This window comes from Scardinius erythrophthalmus, assembly GCF_964197995.2.
Source record: "Scardinius erythrophthalmus genome assembly, chromosome: 14".
Classification (NCBI taxonomy): Eukaryota; Metazoa; Chordata; class Actinopteri; order Cypriniformes; family Leuciscidae; genus Scardinius; species Scardinius erythrophthalmus.
This window is the reverse complement of record NC_138234.1, coordinates 25587552-25604431: the sequence shown is the minus strand read 5'-3', so window position 1 is coordinate 25604431 and position 16880 is coordinate 25587552. Positions and strand designations below refer to the sequence as shown.

The window sequence follows — 16880 nt, the reverse complement described above, 5'->3', positions numbered from 1 at the left end:
CTGTACTTTCAAGCGCAGATTCTTCAGTTACAGCGATCACAAGAACAACATCACTTCTAGCCTCTGAGACGTGTAACCCTGTCCCTGACCCACCCGGAGCCTCGTCAACCGGCCCTGCTTCAGCACTAACAACAACATCACTTCTGACGTCACCACCACCTGACACATTGTTTGATTTTTTCCCGGGACAAGCACGAATTAAATGACCAGTTTGGCCACAACTAAAACATCTCATGTTTCCCCATGTCACGTAAATGATGTAATCATAATCATCTGCCCGAAAGTGCAAAGACAGATCCATATCAGCATCATCATTCACTAACATGTAGACGAACCGCCTAAATGAAACGACATGCTTCAATAAAGGCGATCCACCACCGATAGGGATCTTCTTAATGGGAGAGACAAGTTTTCCATACCGAGACAAAGCCTTAGCTCATCACTCATCACTTAAAAACGGCGGCACATTAGATAGCGTGACTTTCTTTGAAGGTGTAGAAAGCGGAAGTACAGGGTTAAACAGATCGTCAACAACAATTCCTGCCTCAACTAATAGACCTTTCTCACAACTTCCATATTATTGACCGGAAATACGCAATCGTCGTGGTAATCTACTTCCTCCGCAGTCAAGGCAACATAAACAAATGGCGCAAGCAACTAGTGATGTTACGTCTGACACTGACGCTCCGAAGCTTGCTTCGAACTCGAACGGTCCTTGCAATGAACCACTGCTTCGGAGCTTGTATCATTACGTCACTAGTCACGTGAAAATGACTTCTGAAGCAAACACACTGGTTCACTCCTGTAGTGAACCACCTGACTGCTTTGACAGCCCAATCCAGTGTTGACAGGTTTGAAACCTGGCGGCTGTATTTTTTATAAAAGTGAAGGTAAAAAAAAAAACATAGAAACCATTACAGAAATTCTATTGGATTTAATGGTTTTCATGGGAATTTTATTGGTTGTAATGGGAATTATAGTGGTCTCTGTGGGTCTATGATATGTGTTGGGTTGTATTGGTGGGGGCATTAAATCCTAATGGAATATGTCCCAAACACACAGTTACAAAAAAGAATTATGTAGTGGTTTAAATGGTAAAAGCCAATGGTTCCTATTTTAATATAAACCCATTAGAATTTCTGTGATGGTTTCCAACTTCTTTTTAAGCTGGTCTGATCTTCTGTCCTTGTCTAAAGAAATAATTACACACACACACACATCATGCTTAATGTTTTATTATCAAGGTGAACACATGAAATTCATCAGTATCTGTAAAATTCACCTACATAAATGAGTAGCACTAACACTGTTTCAGCTTTGATCGCCTCGGAACGGGGCGTTACTTGCATTTTATGGTTGTCAGCTTTGTTGCATTACATTTACTTCACCAGGAGATGGTGCTGCAATTTCTATCTGAATGAAGCTTCGAGTAATGAACCATTTTCGACACAATTGTATCAGAAAGCAATAATGCTTCGAAACGCTTCATTTGGCCATCACTACAAGCAACTAGCAAGAGCTATTGACATGCTAATGATGTGTCATTTTAGTTAACAGTTCAGTAACAGTTAGCCTCGCTCTCTACTTACCTTGATGTTTATGGACAAATTCCTTGTGGGAATTTTTTTACCCTTTATTTCTTTTTTTCTTTTTTTAGTGACGGAGTTTTCCTCCACGAGTCGTCACATCAGCAAATGTAATATTTGCCAAATCCGTTAATGAAGTTGTGTAGACTCTTTGATCCATTTTAAACTTGCCCGAGTTTATGTTTTTCTGGTGTGTTGACGCTTGACAGGAACTCCGCTTCCACAATGATTACGTATTTCCGGTTATTGTGAGAAAGGTCTATTCATTAGCCTTTTCGACAGTACTGAGAAATACCACAGTGGCATTATTCATCCTGGAGGCAGACATTATGTTTTCATGCCCAACTACCTCTCCCACTGCAAGACAGCACTTCTCCACACTAACCGCGGACGCCACTTTTACACCAGGACGCCGGGTCAATGAACCCAAACAACACCGTGAGTGTGGGGCCGTCATGCTCCCGGTAAGGTGGCACGCGGCCCAAAACAACTACAACAAACCCCCCAAACCGCACAAAAACAACAAACAAAAAGAAAGACCAGAAAAAAGACAGAAAGAAAGAAAATTAGATTCACTCACACTCACAGAGTCCAAACGCACTCGGCCGGTACTCAGCACACACACCAGCAGTACTCTCACAACAAACTCCGCCCACTCACTCACAGCATTCCCATTTGTAGTGGAGATGAGTGGTACCCGGTGGGGTCTTCTGCTGTTGTAGCCCATCCGCCTCAAGTTTTTACATGTTGTGGCTTCACAAATGCTTTGCTGCATTCCTCGGTTGTAACGAGTGGTTATTTCAGTCAAAGTTGCTCTTCTATCAGCTTGAATCAGTCGGCCCATTCTCCTCTGACCTCTAGCATCAACAAGGCATTTTCGCCCACAGGACTGCCGCATACTGGATGTTTTTCCCTTTTCACACCATTCTTTGTAAACCCTAGAAATGGTTGTGCGTGGAAATCCCATTAACTGAGCAGATTGTGAAATACTCAGACCGGCCCGTCTGGCACCAACAACCATGCCACGCTCAAAATGGCTTAAATCACCTTTCTTTCCCATTCTGACATTCAGTTTGGAGTTCAGGAGATTGTCTTGACCAGGACCACACCCCTAAATGCATTGATGCCATGTGATTGGTTGATTAGATAATTGCATTAATGAGAAATTGAACAGGTGTTCCTAATAATCCTTTAGGTGAGTGTATATATATATATATATATAAAATATAATTGAACACGTTTGTAGGTCTATATTGTATCATTTATCATTGTAGCTTTATTTAAGTTGATGTTCTGTATACTGTATATTTTTTTATATACTGTACTCATGTTGTGGTGTTCGTCGTGTTGCAAGGTTGTTTTGTAATGGACTAGTATTTTTTGCAGAAGCTTTAGAATAATATACAGATAAGTTTAATATTTGATGTCTACATATTTTATTTTATTTTTTTTTTATCTGGTGAGTAGCCGTGCAATCAGTGGGATAATGTACAGTCAGTCATTTATTATATAAAAAAATAGTGCTTAAGAGCTGGGACACTTGACAACAAATTCATACAGATATCATTGTAAAATGTAAAAAAAAAATACTTGGTTAATATATGTGACATTACAAAGTGCATTTGACATTGTGGGGAAAATAATTATGAATAGTGCTCCCTTCTATTCATAACCTTTTACATATTAACCACAGGTTCAGAGATTGGTTGGTTAATATTCTGATGAAACTGCTGACAATCCTTTTGTCTGTCGCAGTCAATATACATTAAAATCATTGTGTATATTTTAAAATAATAAATGCAATCATAAATTTTAACTTTACAGAAGGACCACTTGGTGGTGCAATTGATCATTGAATTCTTAAAGGGACACTTCACCCATTTGCATTAAGCTTTGCATTGTTAGAAACCCAGTCATACTATTGAATGGTCATGCAACATTTTTTCATTTTCCCCCGAGACGAGAGAAATCTGTATTTACCTCTTTACACTTCCTCCTACAATGACGCAAAAATCGTCATTTTGCGTCATTGTAGGAGGAAGTGTAAGAGGGGGGGATTTCTGTTAAGACTACAAGCACTAGATCCACCCTTTCAAACCCGCCCATAGGGGGTTGGACCTAATGCGCTAACAGACCTATCACAGATCAGTGCGAGTGCGTTTGATTTCAACGGCAGAAACCTGCAGAAAACAGGGACGAAGAAAGCTGAGTAGTAGGGGTTACCATACTCTATTTCCCGGACATGTTCGGCCGTCGAGATCGACAAAAATGTCCGGGATTCAGCTTTTGCTTTCTGCGGTCGCCATCCATTGATTACATGCTCACCTTTTGTTTCAATCTAACTGAATTCACCCCGATTGGTGAATCTGAATGTAATGTTTACATGAATGCTCGGTTGATTTGCGTTTTAACATTGCTAAGAAAATACCCGCACCTCCGTGAGAGATAGCACATGAGACCGGTGCATCTCACAGGCGCGCTCATCAGTAATCACAGTAATACAGGGAGCAGGACGAGGCTAGCGCCGCGGGAGAAAGACGCGAGGCCGGTGGCGTGATCGGTTGATGTGTGTTTTACCATTGCTAAGAAAATACCTGCTCCTCCGTGCGAGATACGAGAACAGTGCCTCACAGGTATCGGTCGTCAGTAATCACGCCACCGGCCTCGTGCCGTTCTCCCGCGCCCCTCAGCCTCGTCCTGCTCGCCACAGTAAACATGATGAATGGCGACTGTAGAACGCAAAAGCCGAATTCCCGGACATTTTGGGCAAACTCGTCACGGAGACTCACTCGTAGCCTAGCCTTGCCTTGATGTTTTTGTTTTCAACTGCGCTGTCTTACCGGTAGTCGTGGCTTGGGAGTGGCCTTGTAGGGTAGCGAAGCAAGTGCATTCTGGGAGTTGTTGTCTTTCATCCACATAAGCCAAAAATACATTTTCTGGCTTTTCTCAGTCTAGAAAGCTCCAAATTCAAAAATAATTTCACATTTCTTCTACATAAATGACCCACTTTCAATACACATTCATGTCTCCACGGGTGAAATGACCCTTTAAAGCAGATATTTAGCAGCCATCCATTATTTTGAGCAGAGAAAAAAGGGTAAACATTGTGACATTATCTGGAACAGGAAAATTAACAGAAACAAGTTGATGCTCAAAAGTGTGTGAATTAGAGTGAATGGAAATAACCTTTTTATATTTGTCTTTGACTTATATTGTATAATAAAAAGACTGCTGCTCAGCACAGAAACAAACGTTACAGCACTAGCATTATAGCAAAGTTATTGAACGTCAATGAACAAAGCAACATGCTTCAGATTATCAATACATGCATGCACAATCTTCTGACCAAAACTTCAACATAATAGACAAAAAAACTATTTTAATCAACTGAACATTAAACATTAGCAGATGTTTCCCTTTGCTCAAAAACACATAAAATAACACTTCATTTCAACATGTACTCTCCATTTCCAGCCATGTGCAAAGCATCATGGGAACTAACAATGGTGTCTCTAAAACCGCATAATTGATCAAATTCTCTTAAAATAAATAGGTAGCTTTTTTTTCTTAATTTTATCAGCTTAATCGGTTCCTCAATTTAACCCTCAAAACTGTGTATGTTTCCTTCAAAAATTGGAAAATGTGTTTTATTCTTATTGCTATAAAATAATCTATTCACTTCAGGGTTTTTAGTATTTACACATCTCAAATTCTGATAACAGGGTTGCAAAATCACAAACCTCAGAAATTAACTTAGAAACTTATTATAATATTTAGTTTGACCTTTATTTTCACAGTCAGCATTTCACAGTCACAAGGACTCTTTTTTCAATATTTATTGGGGGAAAAAATGCATTTGTATAAATTGTTCATGTCCTATTTTAAACATAATAAATTGTTTGCCAGGAATCACATGACAACCATTTGCAAACAAAGTTAAAGACCTTTGAGTTTAACAATTCAGTGTTTACATAAAAAGTAAGATCCAGTAAATGACATCCAGCCTTCACATTTCAAACTTTTTATTTTTATTTTCTTTTTTATGTGAGATAATGAGGATCATCTCGGTCATAAGAGACAACAACAGTTTAAGCACAGTCAGTCGAATACTTTAAGGCTCAAACTCTTCTTCAGAATTGTTGTGAATCTTCTTCGATCTCACATATTATGCTTTATGGGACAGATTCATTCACCACATAATGTACTTCATGATTTGATTCACAAAGAACATGAAAAACATTAACCGAATTAAAGAGTTCAGAGGTGAACATGGCATGTTGGAACCTTTGCTTCATGTTCATGTGTTGAACAACTATGACTCAAGAATTTTGACTTCTCTAAAGTAACGTTTCTTTTGGTGTTTAAATGGAAAATAAGAGTTGCTGCATCAGATAAGATTTTTATTTTTATTTTTCACTTATATGAAATATTGCTTGTGCACAGAGTGGTCTGGTGTAAGAAAAACCTCTCTTTGACTTTGGTGAATGATTAACTTGTTGATCCCCAAGCAGACAAGAGTATCAGAGACAGACCAACAAAGATACTTGTGAATTGAGATCAAAATGAGAGTTCCTGTAAAACTCCTTGGCTTCGTCTTTTGGTTGTTTTCCTTAAATTGTGCTCGATGTCAAGGCAAGTGATTTTTTGTTGTTGTTATTTATTTAAATGTCTTTTGAATTTAGATTTTATTGACTTGAATATAAATGTTATATTATATGCACTTCCCAAACTGTAGATTTAGAAAGTGTTGCCTAGTTTTGCATGTGCTTCAGCATTTAATGTACAAAGTTACATATTTGTGTAACATTTGTTTGTGTTTCTCAGAATGTCGTAGAGAGGATATTAACTATGAAAACACAGAACCAGTTGCGAAAGAGTCATACGATGATGGTGAAACAGTGAGGCTGAGCTGCACGACAGGTTATACTGGAATGTATAGATTCAAATGTGAAAAAGGACAATGGAAGACATCCATTGAGAGACCATGTGCAAGTGAGAAAATGCTCAATTCCACATCACCAATGACCACATCATTTCTGGTTATTAAATCAATGTTACAATGCAGAGTAAAACTTGTTTGATTTCTGCAGAGATAAAATGCAGTCACCCAGGGGACACACCAAATGGTGATTTTAGTCTTATATCAGGATCTGAGTTTGTTTTTGGAGCAAAAGTGATGTATACTTGCAAGAAAGGGTAAATGTGCTTTATGCTTTTTATTATCTTGTATGACATGCATACTGTCCTTTTCAGTTTAACACTCCTTGTACTTGTAAAAAGTGTGCACTTGTACTTGTGTTCACAGGTTTGAAATGACAAGCAGAATCAATCAGCGTACCTGCAGAGCTCAAGGATGGGACAATACTCTCCCTATCTGTGAAGGTACGCTTTCTGCAGAACTTCGGAACTATAGTATATATAACTATATATGACTCATGACAAGAGAATAATAACTAAAATAATTGATTGATTTGTTGTTACTTTATTTTTTATTTATTGTTATATTTTATTGCCTAGCTGTGACATGTCCAGCCATTCGCACAGATGGGGATGTGATTGCATCGGGCAACACAGAGGAGGGAGGCTATGGTGATGTTATTCACTTTGAGTGTGTATCTAATGACAAAAAGATAGACGGAAGTAGTGACATTCACTGCACAGAGACGGGCGAATGGAGTCACCCCGTTCCAAAGTGCAAAGGTTCATAACACTGGTTATTTGTATGTTTGTATCTTCACCCAATGATCACAGATTTCTGAGCTTTATTCAAAACACATATTTAACTATTCCTCTTTCCCTTGCTTTTCACACAGAGATAACATGCACAGCACCAGATATACCAAATGGTTATGTTGTTGAGAAAATGCAAGAATACCAGAAAGATGCCATATTAAAATACAGATGTTCACCAGGGTTCAAACCTAAAGAGGGAATCCCCAGATGTGCTAAATTTGGCTGGACTCTGAACCCAGAATGTGATGGTAATGCACCAATATTACATAATAAACAATTAATATGTAAAACAACACTAAAATTATTCTATCCATATAGCTTTCATTATGCAAAAAAACTCTGTAGTGTCACACTGAAACATTCGTAAATTAGATAGCCATTAACCATAAATTCAAAACTGAATATTAAAATAAAGCAAGTATGTAGTTAATAAACTAAAATTTTATATTTCCAAAGCATTCAAGAAAATATTTGCTTGATCTTAGTTTGATTTCTTTCTAAATGATGAAAGGAGTCAACGCACCAATATTTGTAAAAGTTGAGAAAATGGAATGAGATTATTTACTTTCTTCCTGTGATGCTGTAGAAAGAGTCCAACTGATGGTTTTTTCAGGGTTTTAATCAACTTTTTTATTTTTTTATTGGGGAAAATCATGAGGCAACAGCATTTGCTGATCATTATTATTTTGTAACTACAAAATCAGCTAAAAAAATGCTTACTAATAACTACTTTCTAATTGCTTGCTTAATTTTAATTTAGCAAATATATCTAATAGTTCTCAAAATAAAAAATAAAAATGTGCTTATACTTATTTAGGGACTTATTCAAATTGTACTCTATTTATGGGAAGCTATATATTTTTTTCCATTTTAGGATTTAAAAAATATATATATATAAATAAATAATTGTCAGAATCGTTTGTTTCCCCCAAAAGACAAAGCATGAAAATCCAGTTTCACACATTTTTTATGCTTCATCTCTTCTTACCCTTATTTCTACATAATTATGTCTTACAGAAGTAACTTGTGAGCTTAAGTCAACCACATTTGGAGTAAAAAAGATCAACCCAGAGGGAAAAACTATTTTCAGAGCTGGAGAAAGAGTGGAGATCACCTGCACTGAAAAATACATGATCTTTCAAACAAAAGAAACCTTCAAATCATTTACATGTCGAGAGAATGGGCAGTGGGATTATCAGCCTGTTTGTGCGGGTAAGATTATAGAGAAACACTTCTGCATTTAGTGATGAACTTACTGCATGTTCTTAAAATAATGTGAATCTTGTTTCAGAAATTAGATGTGAAGTTCCACGTGGCCAGCATGTGTATGACCTCTCTAGCTTCTGGGGAGATCTGAAATTGGGAGCAAAAAGATATTTCTATTGCATGTCTGGATATGATCAAATGTCAGCAGTTGCCACATGCACACGAGACGGATGGACACCAAAACCACTGTGTGCTGGTATGGGCTCATATTAATGTTACAGTTTGTGCAAATTATTTAACTTAATAATTGATATTGAACATATAATTCATACTATGAATTAAGAATTTTAAATGAGTAGAAAAAATAGAGCTTAATAAAACATTTAGTATAAATATTAATGGAATAAGGAAATGGATCATTTAGTTTATGTGATTCGTATTCATACATTTAAAAAAAAGAAAATATGTTTTAATTTAATTTTAAGATTTATACAAAATGTTTTATTAAGCTCAGGTTTTTTTATCATTTAAAATTCTTAATTCATAATATGAATAATATGTAAGGATTATTTAATTGAATTTGATGGAATTTTACTATTAATTGAAATGCCTAAATCTTGAAAAATGGCTTAGAATTGTTTTGAGTGTAAGATTATAGAGAAACACTTCAGAATTTGGTACTGAACTTATTGCATGTTATTACTGTAAAATAATGTAAATCTTGTTTCAGAAATTAGATGTGAAGTCCCACATGGCCAGCATGTGTATAGCCCAGAATATTACTTCTGGGGAGATCTGAAACTGGGAGCAAAAAGATATTACTATTGCATGTATGGATATTATCAAATGTCAGCCACATGCACACGAGACGGATGGACACCACATCCACTGTGTGCTGGTATGTGCTCATATTAATGTAACAGTTTGTGCAAATTATTTAACATATACAATTTGCAAGTGAATTCTCAATTAATTCTATCAATGAATTCTAAAATGTTTTGAAACTGTTTCCTCGCAGCAAAGCAAAAATCGTGTCATGATCTGTCTCTGAAATTTCAGGCACAATTTACATACAGCCAATAATGTATTGTATATTACAGTATTTCTGTGTTTGTGTATTTTCATTGTTAATTAGTTGAGGTCATCAGGTCTGCAGCTGATCTAGAATCATCTTTATCATTCTGATAATAATAATAATCTAATAAATAGAAAATAAACTAAATAGAAAGTTCAAAAGTTCAGAGTTTATTTAAAATAGAAAATGTTTTGTACCATTAGAAATCTCTTTACTGTCACTTTTGATAAATTGAATGCATCCTTACAAAAAACTGAACCATATTTTATTGATATTCTTGAAAATCAAATGTTGTTTTTTTTGCTTCTTCTTTTCTTCAGGTTAGTAAGACATAAATTGGAAGAAAGTTGGAGTAAAACACTGAGGTAAAAACTATTAAACATTTTGATAATGTACTAACCACATTTGATTTACAATAATTTAATCTCTGTTTTCAGAGTTTATTTTGCAGTGCAAAATTAGAATGGGATAAAGATCCTGTAATGAAGTGTAAACTGATTAAAAACAGCAGTAATGTTCACAAGTAACTGCATTTATTATAGTTTTCTTTATTAAGATCTGATTATCCCACAGATCTGAATGAAGATGGACAGACACGCTGTGGCAGAGCAACACACACACACACACTTTCTTGATGCTTCAATTTACTTGCTCATGTTACAGTAATATGACAGATGTTACAGATGTTTTTTTAATTCCTTACACACTAAAAGTGGTACTTAAAACCCACTCAGTGAAACCATTCACTCATACCGAATCTTCAAGTCTGCAAAACTGTAAGCACACTATATGCTTTACACTCAGTTTGCATTTGTAAAACAAACTTTTTGCAAAACTCTAAACAGTTCTCTACATTACACACATCATTTAAAACAACTCTTGTGTTTCATTTAGAAAACACTGCCATTTAATGCCACAATCATTTCCCGATTACCTACACACAATGATCATGTGTGAAAACACTTATACATAAATTGATCACATATGCATGCAGGCCAGTCAGAAAGTCAACTTTATTTGGACAGCGCTTTATACAATATAGATTGTTTCACAGCAGCATCACAATAGTAACAAATTCTAACAAGCAAATAGAGTCATTATACAACTCAAGTCAGTTCAGTGACATACTCCTATGCTCTCCACTGCACACTGAACAAGCAAAAGAGACAAGAGAGTATTGCTTTACATTTTTCACATATTTGTGTAGTTTGGTGTGTTTGTGGCCAATCATTTTATGTTTGTATGTAGAGTTACACAAAAAAGGCATAGAAGAGTTCAAATAGTTTTGAATGAAGTATTTGCTTTTGCAAAAGATGTGTAACGGTTTGCATCTTGTGTGTTTTGTGGTTTTCTATCTATTATTATTAAGGACAATCTATTATAGTGACACATACAGTAAAGTAAAAAAAAAAAACCTATGATGAAATAATATTTTTACAAACCAAGAGATGAGATTCAACTTTGTTTTGTGAAAATATATTTGTTTCTTCCCTATAAAGAACAAATAGGCAAAAACTTAAGCACAACATTTTACATTCTTAACTTTAATTTTATATCCTTGTGATTATTGGTCACTTTTATTGTAACTAAATGAAAGGCAACTTAAAATAGTTAATGATTATAAACGTCAGCAAGAAAATGCTTCTATAAAATACATTCACGGGTATATTACATTTACATTAACCAGGTAGTGATATAATGATACCATAGATGTAGTTATGGTGGGCATTTACTATAGTGACCACTGTAATACAAGGTTTAATGAAGATAAATGTAAGCCATTAAGTCCATCTAAATGTAAAGGTAAACAACTCTGAATAAAAAACTTTCAGCACCAAAAATAATTACAAAAATATTGATTGTTTTCAAAAGGTTTTCCTGAACACTCTCACTATCTTCAATTGTTCGGACAAACACCTGCTATATACACTTGCAGAAATATACATTTGTCTATTGCATCATGAAGTCACTGCTAGACTAGAACTAATGGATGGCAATGAATATGTCCTTTAGCAAAACACATGATGAGCACTGACACTTTTTTGATAAAGGCATTAGGCAGAAATCAAGTACAGTTTATGAAGCTGAAAAGAGAAAAAAAAATGCTTAAACAATATGGACAAAGATAAATCACTATTTTCAATATTGGTACTGCATATATCAAAGAGATCACAAGGAGGAGTGGGACTTCACATGAAGACTTTCAGAAACTGAGACAGAGCCAAAGGGTGCACGTCGCTGGACACATCATACGCATACTCAAACAACACCACCCAAAGACAGTGATGAAGTGGACACCACCAGGAGGATGCAGGAGACAGGGAAGACCAAGGAAGACATGGAGACAGATGTTTCACGAAGATCTGAAGAATGTCAGTGTCCCTTGGGAAGATGTGGAGAACTTGGCCACGGATCAAATACGTTGGAGGACACTTGTTGCCCAATGTGCCCAGCACACGACTTGATGATGATGTTGTGAGTTTATCCATAACTGTGGGATATTTTTCTGTAAAGGGAGTTGCATAATTAAATGTAAAATGCATTTATGTAATGAGTTCACTGATATGTGGGCATGATTAAAAGTATGTCTTTAATAGCAAGCAATAATAATATGAACTTTTGATTTACATGCAAACGGGACAGTTATCAGCAGTGTAACTGATCTGATTACGACAAAATAATCGAGTATCTGATGTCATGTGACAAGTAAGATTAGCTTTTCCACTCGTGCAAACCAACACTATCTCACGACCAATTCGTATGAATGATAAAAAGTTGGCGAATTCGTACGACCTCACTCGAATTTGTACGATTTTTCTAAACCCATGTGATGGGTAGGTTTAGGGGCGGGGTCAGGGGTAGGTCATTCGTATGAATTCATACGAATTGGGCAATTCGTAAAATATGTACGATTTTGCAAAAAAGTGAGGTCGTATGAATTCGTACGAATTAGCCACCTCGTAGAATTTGTACGTTTTCCCGTGAGATCAGGTTGTGCAATTAGTTCCAAAGTGGTAGTAGAAGCACAGTAAAAACAACACTTACCATGCTTTTACCACACTATTAGTAGTTTTAATGTGATACTTATTATAAATGCACAGTATCCACAACACTTACAATGCTTTTACCACAGTAACCCTAGTTTTACTGTGATAGGTGTGGTAAAAGGACAACCACAAAACTTACCATGCTTTTACCTCAGTATTGGTAGTTTTAATGTGATACTTATTATAAATGCACAGTAACCACAACACTTACAATGCTTTTACCACATTAACCCTAGTTTTACTGTGATAGGTGTGGTAAAAGGACAGTAACCACAAAACTCAGAATTGGTAGTTTTAAAGTGATATTTGTTGTGAATGCATATTAAAATCCATATGTGTGAACAACAAAAAAAATGATATTTCTTATGTTTTATACAGCAAAATGAGCATGGGGTCAAATTGACCCCAAAGAACACCGATGCTACAAAATGTGTACAGAACATTGAAAACCTATCATCATGTTAATGTTATGTTTACCCTGTTGTCCCCGTTAAAATAGGAAAAGTCTTTAAATATGGAACAAATTTTATTTTATTATGTATTTAGAGACGTTAAACACTGAATGGGGTCAAATCGACCCCAAAGGTAATAGGAGGGATAAATACTGTTTTTTTGTTTGTTTGTTTTTTTTACAATCGATTGGTCTTATAGGCCAACCAGTTGGAGTGGAAAATGGAAATGACGTACTGTACAAAACGTTGAACAAAACAAAATCCATATTTACAGTGCAGGAGGAAACAAAAACAAATAAAAACTGCAAAAAAGTAAACAAAACAGCAACAATATGCTAATTTTGGCTAAACCAAATGGCCCAAGTTTGCAACACTGCTTAGTATTAGGTTTCTCTGAGTCCACAATCAGATGGAATTCGCCTGTTCTGCCCGGTGTCTCCATAAAGAGTTTGGCCGGGAGGCACTGTAGAAGTGCCTGCCTTTGTCCATCTTCCAGGTGCTCGAGGCTCAGCTGACTGTTGCCCTGACAACCAGGCAGGTATTGTTCCTCCATTTCCTCCTCTCTCTCCACGGATCTCACGAACAAAGCCATTGAAGTTTCCGCTACTTCCTCAGATGTAGGTTCACGTTGTGTGGAACGAGCATACCCCTTCTTCAACATGTTAACATGGAAGGTTTGCAAGAGCTGGGTCCTGGATGGGATCTCATATGTCACAGGACACACTTTCTGCTTTATTTGGTAGGAGCCCTGCCACTTTGCCAGCAGTTAAGGCCCTTTCACACTGGATGCGTAACGAAAAAGCGAAACGAAAAAGCGAATAGTTCGTGCGCAAATAGTTTGCATCAAAACCATTCACATCAGCCGCGACGCGAATTTGCGACGTCTGTGACGTTCAGAGAGCTTCAACATTCCAAAACTTTCGCGCGAATCGCGCCGACAGCTGAGAAAACATGGACACTTCATCATCATCATCATCATCCATTCCAGTCATAGTCATAGCATCCAGTGAAGACGAGCTTTTCATTTTATTTTAAAGACAGAAAAGAAGGTTTTGGGTGCACCCAATCTTACAGAACAGAGTCTGAAGGGGAGTATGCTAATGTGCACAGGGTTTTTTTGCGTCTTCAACTAAACACAGTGCGTTTTGTAATGTCACTACACATTACATGTAACCCACGAAGTAAGCAAGTTAAAAATCATTCGACTAGAAACTGTAGATATCACACAAAGAATGTATACTAAAAGCAGCCCTAAATAGTCTCACTACATTTTGTTACGTGTTCAAAGTAAACACGGTCTCTGTCTCTATCTTTGACGATAATAGTGTTAGCTTTCTATCCCAAATTTTATTTTTTATTTATTTATTTGGATCCCCATTAGCTTCCACAATGTGGTTGCTAGTCTTCCTGGGGCCCATAAAAGTGCTGAAACGTGTGTACAGTTAAAATACACAAATATAACATACATATAACATAATCACACATATACATTTATCCACATATACACATTCATGCACATACAGCATTTAAAAATGTCAATACCTATAACAGTCACAAATTAACTGGTGTAATACTATTAATTGTCATCTGTTTTAGAGTCTTCTTAAAATTACATATGTTGGATATATGCCTTGTTCTTAAGTCCAATTTATTCCAAGCAGATGACGATCTAACTAAAACTGTTCTTGTCATACAATTGGACCTTGCAAATGGAACCACTAACACACCTGAGCTCACCTGACGCGTAACATGTCCGTGACAATACCCACTAAAAACCAATTTGTCTACAAAAGATTTTGGATTGTTTTTAAATAGAGCATTGTGCATATAACAGAGAAGACTTATATTAAGTTTATCCTCCACCTTTAGCCAGCCCAAACAGGTATGCATTTTATCCACACTGGATCGAAAAGAGCAACCAAGGGCTACTCTTGCGGCTCTGTTCTGAACGATTTGTAGTTTTTTCAGATGTCCCTTTGCAGCACTGGACCAAATTACTGGGCAGTACCCCAGATGTGACAGAACTAAAGACTGGACAACTGTTTTCATAACTAAGGGTGGACAATATACTGAACATCTCCGGGAAAAAGCAATGCCTTTGGCCATTTTAGACACAATGTGGTCAATCTGATCAGCCCAAGAGAGCTGACTATCCAGCTTCACACCCAAGAGTTTAGTCTGACTCACCTGCTCTACCACAGATGTATCAATAATTAGATTTAAGTTGCAAGGCTTGCCAAGCATACGTTTAGTACCAAAGACTATACATTTAGTTTTAGATATATTGAGAGCTAATTTATTAAGTTTCACCCAATTTGTAATGGCATTAAGTTCATTCTGCAAGGTGCAACTTATGTCAGTTATTGTAGGTGATGCATAAAACATTGTAGCATCATCTGCATAAAGTACAACATCTGCTCTTGAAACAGCATGTGACAGATCATTAACAAACACAGAAAACAGCAATGGACCCAAACAGCTGCCCTGAGGAATACCACATGACAACTGTTTACAATCAGAAAAGCTCCCATTAAAAAATACCTGCTGACTTCTACCAGAGAGATAGCTGCATATCAAGGACACAGACTGATGTGAAAACCCATAGCACTTAAGCTTAGACAGTAAAATGTCATGGTCTATAATATCAAAAGCTGCTGTGAAATCCAGCAGCACAGCACCCACAAGCTTTTTGTCATCCATAAAAGTTAGCCACTGGTCCACCATTTGTACCAATGCAGTGTTAGTGGAGTGTCCTGGCTTATAAGCATGCTGTGAATTGGAGAGCAAATTATTTGATACAAAATACTGCATCATTTGATTAAAAAGTAACTTTTCAAATATTTTGCTCAATATAGGGAGAATGTTAATTGGTCTACAATTTGATTCGGTGAGACCTAATCTATCATCTTTCACTAAAGGTATAATTTTAGACTGCTTCCAAATTTGGGGAAACACCCCACTTAGCACAGATCTATTAAAAATGTGACTGATAGGCTTACACAAGATATTAGCAACAGTTTTAAAAATTTTGCCATCCAAATGATCTATACCTGCAGTTTTTTCCTCTGGGAGAGAGAGCAACATCTTTTCAACAATTTCCTCTTTAACTGTACCAAATGTCAATGAACAAGATTTATTCCTCATAATGTTCTTCACATTACTACAAGGTGAATCCTTAGGGTATGATAACATACTAGATCTTAAATTTGCAGTTTTCTTTATAAAAAAGTCATTCAAATGATTTGCTATATCCAAAGGTTTAGTAATTATTTCTGCTGCTGTTTCCAAGTACATATTAGAACACTTTGTTTTTTTACACATTATTTCATTTATAACTTTCCACAATTGCTTACTATTATTTGATGAGTTACTAATCTTCTGGCTAAAATATATTTTCTTTTTTAATCTATTTAACTTTGTCACTTTATTTCTCAACTTACAATAATACCTTTCATCCATATCACTTTTAGATTTTAGAGTTTCAGCTTTGGCATTATCCCTTTGCCTCATTATAGATTTTAACTCGCCATCTAACCAAGGAGCATTATTGCCTTTTATCGACCTTTTTCTAATCGGTGCATGTTTGTCAACTATTTTCACAAACCTATCCATAAAAATACGTAAAGAAGCATTAACATCCTCCTCGTCACAAACCGCCGACCAAGTGGACCTTTCAACATCTTCCACAAACGCATTAGGATCGAACGTTTTATAAGATCTTCGATAGACAATCCTTGCACCAGATTTAGGCAATTTAGTTTTCTTTGTTGTGATGATTAAA

At 36.3% G+C, this 16880-nt stretch overlaps 1 protein-coding gene across 1 annotated transcript; it reads left to right on the top strand.

Moving 5' to 3' along the window:
* The first annotated feature begins 6093 nt into the window (after window positions 1-6093).
* Window positions 6094-12198, top strand: LOC308702078 (complement factor H-like). The gene is made up of 11 exons (XM_081384700.1): window positions 6094-6218; window positions 6411-6578; window positions 6677-6782; window positions 6892-6968; window positions 7104-7286; window positions 7400-7567; window positions 8337-8531; window positions 8611-8781; window positions 9256-9423; window positions 9921-9965; window positions 10174-12198. Exons 1-10 carry the CDS (start codon window positions 6149-6151, stop codon window positions 9923-9925), a joined length of 1311 nt encoding a protein of 436 aa, XP_081240826.1. The 5' UTR covers window positions 6094-6148; the 3' UTR covers window positions 9926-9965; window positions 10174-12198.
* The last annotated feature ends 4682 nt before the right edge of the window (window positions 12199-16880 follow it).